Here is a 5,470-nt window from a genome sequence, read left to right on the forward strand (position 1 = left end):
TTATTTTATAAATATGCCACGCTTTAAGTAATATTTCGAAGCATAGTAAATGAGGTAGTGATTGCCAGGTGCGGGTCAAAGGTTTGCCTTAGACAATATATATATATATATATATGGCCTTGGTCATCGACTGAGGTCACCTCAGTTGATTTCAACGCTGAAGCAAATTGCTTTACAAACAACACGAACGCATGGTGAACGTGCGCAGGTTGACGGGCATGTTGTGACACCACCCTCCTGTGGCTCTATAAATATGCCGAACGGAGCACCAGTAGAATTAGCATCAAACGCTGCAATCAACCCTCGTCTCCATAACTACTAGTTCCCCCAAGTCTAGTAAACTACTGATTGCCAAAGTGGCTCTCAGGGCCCTATCATCTCCCAAGTTTCGTTCTTTAACTAGTAATTGCGCCGGTCCCTTATCTTTAACTCTCTTTCTCTTACACATGCGAAACAAAATGGCTCCCAGCTCCTTGCGCCAATTACTCCTCCTTCAATCAGAGTAAGGCCACGACGTTACCACGACACGTTCTCGACAGCCCAAGATTGCTCACAAGTGGAGAGAGATCCAAGGAGCCCGTGACTGGCAAGGCTTGCTCGACCCGGTTATGGACGATGCCTTGAGAGAGGAGATCATACGGTATGGAGAGCTCACGCAGGTGTGCTACGACAGCTTCGATTCCGATCCCGAGTCCACACACTACGGCCGGTGAAGTTTAGGCGGGCCAAGCTTTTCCAGGAGCTGGACATGGCGGACTGCGGCTACCAAGTCACCAAGTACCTGTACACGTGACGTCAGAGTTCTCCTTCCCAGGGGTGATGTTCTTCCCTGACGGATCAGAGGAAAGGCAGTGCAACTGGATGGGCTACGTCGCTGTCTGCACATCAGCCGAGGAAGTTGCCAGGCAACACCATATTGGGGAATATGGGAATTTCCCACAAGTTTGGGACACGTGGTCAAAAGTTTGGATTAACCATAACTTGAACACCACTAATCCAAAATGAGCGCTTTATAGCTCTTTAGATTCTATTTTTCGCGTTTTCCAACGATAGGTCATATGATAGGGTTTTGAGAAACTTACAAACATGTTATCCATGTCTCTTTTTTTAAGTATTCAAAAATGGGAATTGGGAAATTCCCAAATTCACTAATATGGTGTTAGGCTGGGACGGCGAGACATTGTGGTATGGTGGCGGGGGACAGTCACCTCCACGGAGTGGACGGAGGACTTCCGCGACGTGCTGGTGGCCGTGGCACCCCGGCTGCGGGACGACAACACCCACGAGGATGACATAGCTGCAACCGGTGCCCGCCGCACTCGTCTGCATGAGCACCATGGCCACCACATCGCTGAGTGGCTTCATCGCCATGCCCTGCAAGAGGAAGTGGAGGAAGAAAAAATAGACTTGGACATTCACACCGGCGTGAAAGCGGAGCGCAGCTTCCTCAGCCTCTACACCTCCACCCTGGAGGGTTCCCGTTTGAACCGCTTTAGCGCCAGAGAGCAGCTAAGGCAAGAGATCCGCACTCCGCTTTGTCAGAGCCGAGCTTTGCTTGGCAAGTTGGTGGTTCGTGGCCTCCTACCAGGCGCTAAGCCGTGGAAGGAGTTTCTTGTTTCCAGGATTCTCAGCCGCACTCCTTCTCTTAGCGGCCCCTGGATCCCCAGCATTAGGTGAATCTTTACAGAGCAGCGATCCAGAGGAGTGGGCCTTGGCTTCGAGGAGCGTTTTGCAGCTAGCCTTCTGAGGGCCTAGGAGCATCTGAGGCCGTCACTCTTCCAGACTCCCCCGGGTACCGATGAGGAGCACCTGAGGCATCCATTGATCTGGAACCCCTTGATCCGACTTCCCAGTGGTCATATGGTTGGATCGCAATCTCACGTGTCGTGGGGTCCGTTGAGCTCCGGCCCAGCCCAGTCCCTAGACGACTGGATATGTTTTCAGCAGCTGCCTCTAGAGGCTCAGGAGAGGAGACTCAGCGGGATGAGGGGCAGAGAGTTGATGAGGCAGGACATTGAGGCGGCCATCCCTCGGGAGTGGCGGACTCTAGTATAGGACCCTCCACCTTCACAGTGGATGGGCGTCTTTACTCGGCATGAGATCCTTCTAGCGGTCTGCGGCTCATCAAAGAGAGTCGCCCCACTCACCTTCGAGGTGGGAGAGGGAGGCCAGCATCAGAGGACCCGACTAGATTTGGATGAGTTCCAGGGTTGTATCTTTCAGAGGGTGCGGGTGGTCGGCTTTCATCAGAGACAGTGGCATGTAGACCCCTCACCGGCCTCGATAGGGGAGGACTATTCTTGGAGATTATGGGCTTGGGACAGCAGGCCTCTTATTCGCCTTCAATGGGATCCAGGCGAGTGGCTTTGGCGAGATCCCTATTTGGCCCCTACCAGCCCAGGCACCCCCTTTTTTCAGTACACAGCGAGGCTGGGGCGGCGGATCCAGAGGCACAGGATAGCAGGCACCCCGACGGCGACTGAGCATTGGCGGGGCGACAGGGGCTCTCCCCTGCCTTCCTTAGGGACTTCCGGCAGTGCCTTTGGGCCAGCTTCCGGCCCCGGAAGGTGACGCTTTTTCTCTGGCTTACAGCGCATAGAGGACTGGCTGTGGGGGCTTGGCTAGCTTTTGGCAGACACCCAGCGTCCTGCCCTCGGTGCGGCCATGCACAGGAGTCGCAGAGCGGCACTGCTTATGGGATTGTCCACAGGCATAGCAGGTCTGGCAGCGCGCTCTCAGGATGGTTTTTTGCAGGCTCGCCAGGTGAGATGATGGTGACGTGGGGTGCGGTGGCTTGGGCCACGGACAGCGGCCCGGCCCTTGGATACGAGGACGTCCCTGGCAGTGTGACCATCCAGGTCTCTGACAGGGCGATGGCAGTGGTTCCGACGCCAGGAGGGGGACTGACACAGATGGGAGATGATCAGCAGCATGACGGCTTGGCACATATGGAGAGCCCGATGCAGGGAGGCCATAGACCGCCAGGCGACTCCACCGGCGAAGGTCATACAGGCCCTCTGGGTGGACATCATTCACACCTTGAGAGGACACTGGGGGAAACTTCAGGGCGACTCGGATCGCATGAGATCATCGCAAGGCGTTCCTCCGCACACTTGGCAGCCTGGCCCTTTCCTCATCGCGCGAGGGACGAGGATGTCACTTGGCACTACAGGCCTCCAGTTTGGCTCTTCTCACCTCCCGCATGTACTACCAGGTAGCCTCCCCAAGAGAGCGGCCAGCCACCACGGGGGTGGAGCTCCGGTGTCCACTGTGTTTAGTATCCCTCCTTGTGAGGTGAGCTTTGTAGCTTTACGGCGTTTTCTCATTAACTAATAGAAGGATCGTTTTTTTTTTTTTTAAAGGCGAGAGATGCGAAGGCTGCTAGATCTCTACAAGGATGATGCGGTGGAGCTCAGTATCACGGTGACTGGCCACAGCCTCGGGGGAACACTCGCCACCGTCAGCGCCTATGACCTGGCCCTTTCGGGCGAAAACCTCTATTGCATGCGCCCACAGCACAGTAGCCAAACCGCTCCACACACTGGTGTATCTGCTACACAAGCCGAAGACGTTGGCGAGAATATGGTGGCTGCGCCTATCACTGCCTTTACCTTTGGCTGCCCTCGCGTCGGGAACCGCGCCTTCAAGGACCACTTTCATGCGCTGGGTGTCAAGATGCTGCGCGTGGTTAATGACAACGATATCGTGCCCAAAGTTCTTGGCATCCTCGGCAACGAAAACATACCACGCCTAGTTAGGCCGATTCTCGACGCCATGCGGTGGACCTATTTCCACGTCGGCACAGAACTCCTACTGGATAACAACCGCTCGCCCTTTCTCAAGCCTACCAGGAACCTGCACTTCCTTCACAATCTCGAGGTCTACCTGCACATGGTAGATGGCTACCCAGGCGCTCGCAAAGAAGCAGGTTTCGTCCCCCATGGCAGGGACCTGGCACTCATCAACAAGCACACCTCGGTCCTCGTTGACGGTTATGGCATTCCTTCCTTCTGGTGGCAAGATAAGAACAAGGGCCTGCGCAAGAACGCTAAGGGCCTCTGGGCAGTGCTTGAGAGCCCCAACAAGGACACTTCCCAGAGCCCCAAGGAGAAGGAAGGCAACCCGCCTAGGTACGCCGCTGCTTAATGCCTTTGCGTGCACACAACTAGTTGCCCACGCAAATTCTAGTAACCCAAGCTTGACTGTCATTTCCTTGTAGTTATGTTATATCTCATATTACTTTGACACAGTGCAGCATTTTACTCAAAACACAGTTCTGAGGATTTTGTTGTATTGTATAACTTTTAATCTAATATTATCATTTAGAAGCAACATGTAAAAGTTCAAGTTCTTTCATCCACCATGGGCATTCTTGAATTCGTGATTACAACGCTAAAAAGCTTCTAAAGTTGGGTTTTTCTTGTTTTGACATATTTTCACTTTGAAACAAATATATACCCTACTCGGAGAAATTATACCTCGGTTTCTTTCTCCATATTACTCTCTTCTTCTCCTTTTTTTGGACAAGAACAAATATATTATATGTCCTATCTTGAATAAAAGTTATACAAAAGGTTTGGTTAACTCCTTTCCAAAGAAAGAGAGGAACAATATAGAATCCTTAAAGTAAGAGAGGATAGAAATACAAAAAATAATAATAATAAATCTCAATAGAATTGTGTGAGTATGCAAGTGTTTCATATGTGTTCCATCTTTGTAATGATACTTGAATCTTTAAAAGGCTCCATCATTATGTGTCATACCTTGCTTAGGGCAAGGGGGTGTCTTTGGGTAGACTCATGTGGTCAAGCTCTTCTATCAAGCCTGATGGGAGGGTTTTAGGTGTTGTTACACTGTGTTCTTTTGTAGTACGTGGTGTTGCAATTTAGAGCCCAAATCAACAAGCATGAATCAATAAGCGTGCTTGTAATTCCAAGCACAAGTACTAATTTTATTATGTTCTTTGAAGGCATATTTGATTTTGAGAGGAATGTGTTTTTCGAGATCGTACTTGATGGGTGTGAATCTTGCTCACATTTAAAAATCATATTTCATAATGTATTTATATTGTTTTTTATTTTCCTCACTTTATTTGAATAGATTCCTGAATTATTTAAAGATTTGCAAAATAATATATTGTAAGCCAAGTGTACGGAGGAAGTGCAAGACGCTCTTGGGGGTGGAAGAGGTAAAGGGATGGGTATAGAAAAGTAGACATCAAAGAGAGGGGCTCATAAAAGAGCCCTAGGAACTAGTGTTTACTCTATTGAGAGATGGAGGTGAGGGAATGGAGCAAGGAGAAAATTCATATGTGGGACTATAAAACTTCAAGGTGATATCATGAGGAACAATGTGGTTATGAGGGAGAGGGTACCATTCATGTGAAGAGACATAAACACTAACTTGACAAGGTAGTGGGGATGAATTGCAAAATTATAAGGGTGGGATGTGATATCTAGATGTAGGATCC

At 50.3% G+C, this 5,470-nt stretch overlaps 1 protein-coding gene across 1 annotated transcript; it reads left to right on the forward strand.

Annotated features, from left to right (window-relative positions):
- The first annotated feature begins 608 nt into the window (after positions 1-608).
- On the forward strand, positions 609-4,146 carry LOC147607529 (phospholipase A1-Igamma1, chloroplastic-like). The gene is made up of 4 exons (XM_086790766.1): positions 609-659; positions 842-905; positions 1,205-1,514; positions 3,363-4,146. The coding sequence occupies exons 1-4, from the start codon at positions 609-611 to the stop codon at positions 4,144-4,146; spliced, it is 1,209 nt and encodes a 402-aa protein (XP_086646892.1).
- Positions 4,147-5,470: the final 1,324 nt, after the last annotated feature.

Source organism: Cibotium barometz, chromosome 55, assembly GCF_041138505.1.
Source record: "Cibotium barometz isolate CiBa-2024 chromosome 55, ASM4113850v1, whole genome shotgun sequence".
Taxonomy (NCBI): Eukaryota; Viridiplantae; Streptophyta; class Polypodiopsida; order Cyatheales; family Cibotiaceae; genus Cibotium; species Cibotium barometz.

What these genes read in the sequence shown, in the direction of transcription:
- LOC147607529 (XM_086790766.1), top strand. Translation starts at nt 609, where the DNA reads ATGGACGATGCCTTGAGAGAGGAGATCATACGGTATGGAGAGCTCACG. An exon ending in GGTATGGAGAGCTCACGCAG is followed by an intron (nt 660 to 841) that starts GTGTGCTACGAC and finishes CTGACGGATCAG; the next exon opens with AGGAAAGGCAGTGCAACTGG. An exon ending in AGCGCCAGAGAGCAGCTAAG is followed by an intron (nt 1,515 to 3,362) that starts GCAAGAGATCCG and finishes TTTTTTTTAAAG; the next exon opens with GCGAGAGATGCGAAGGCTGC.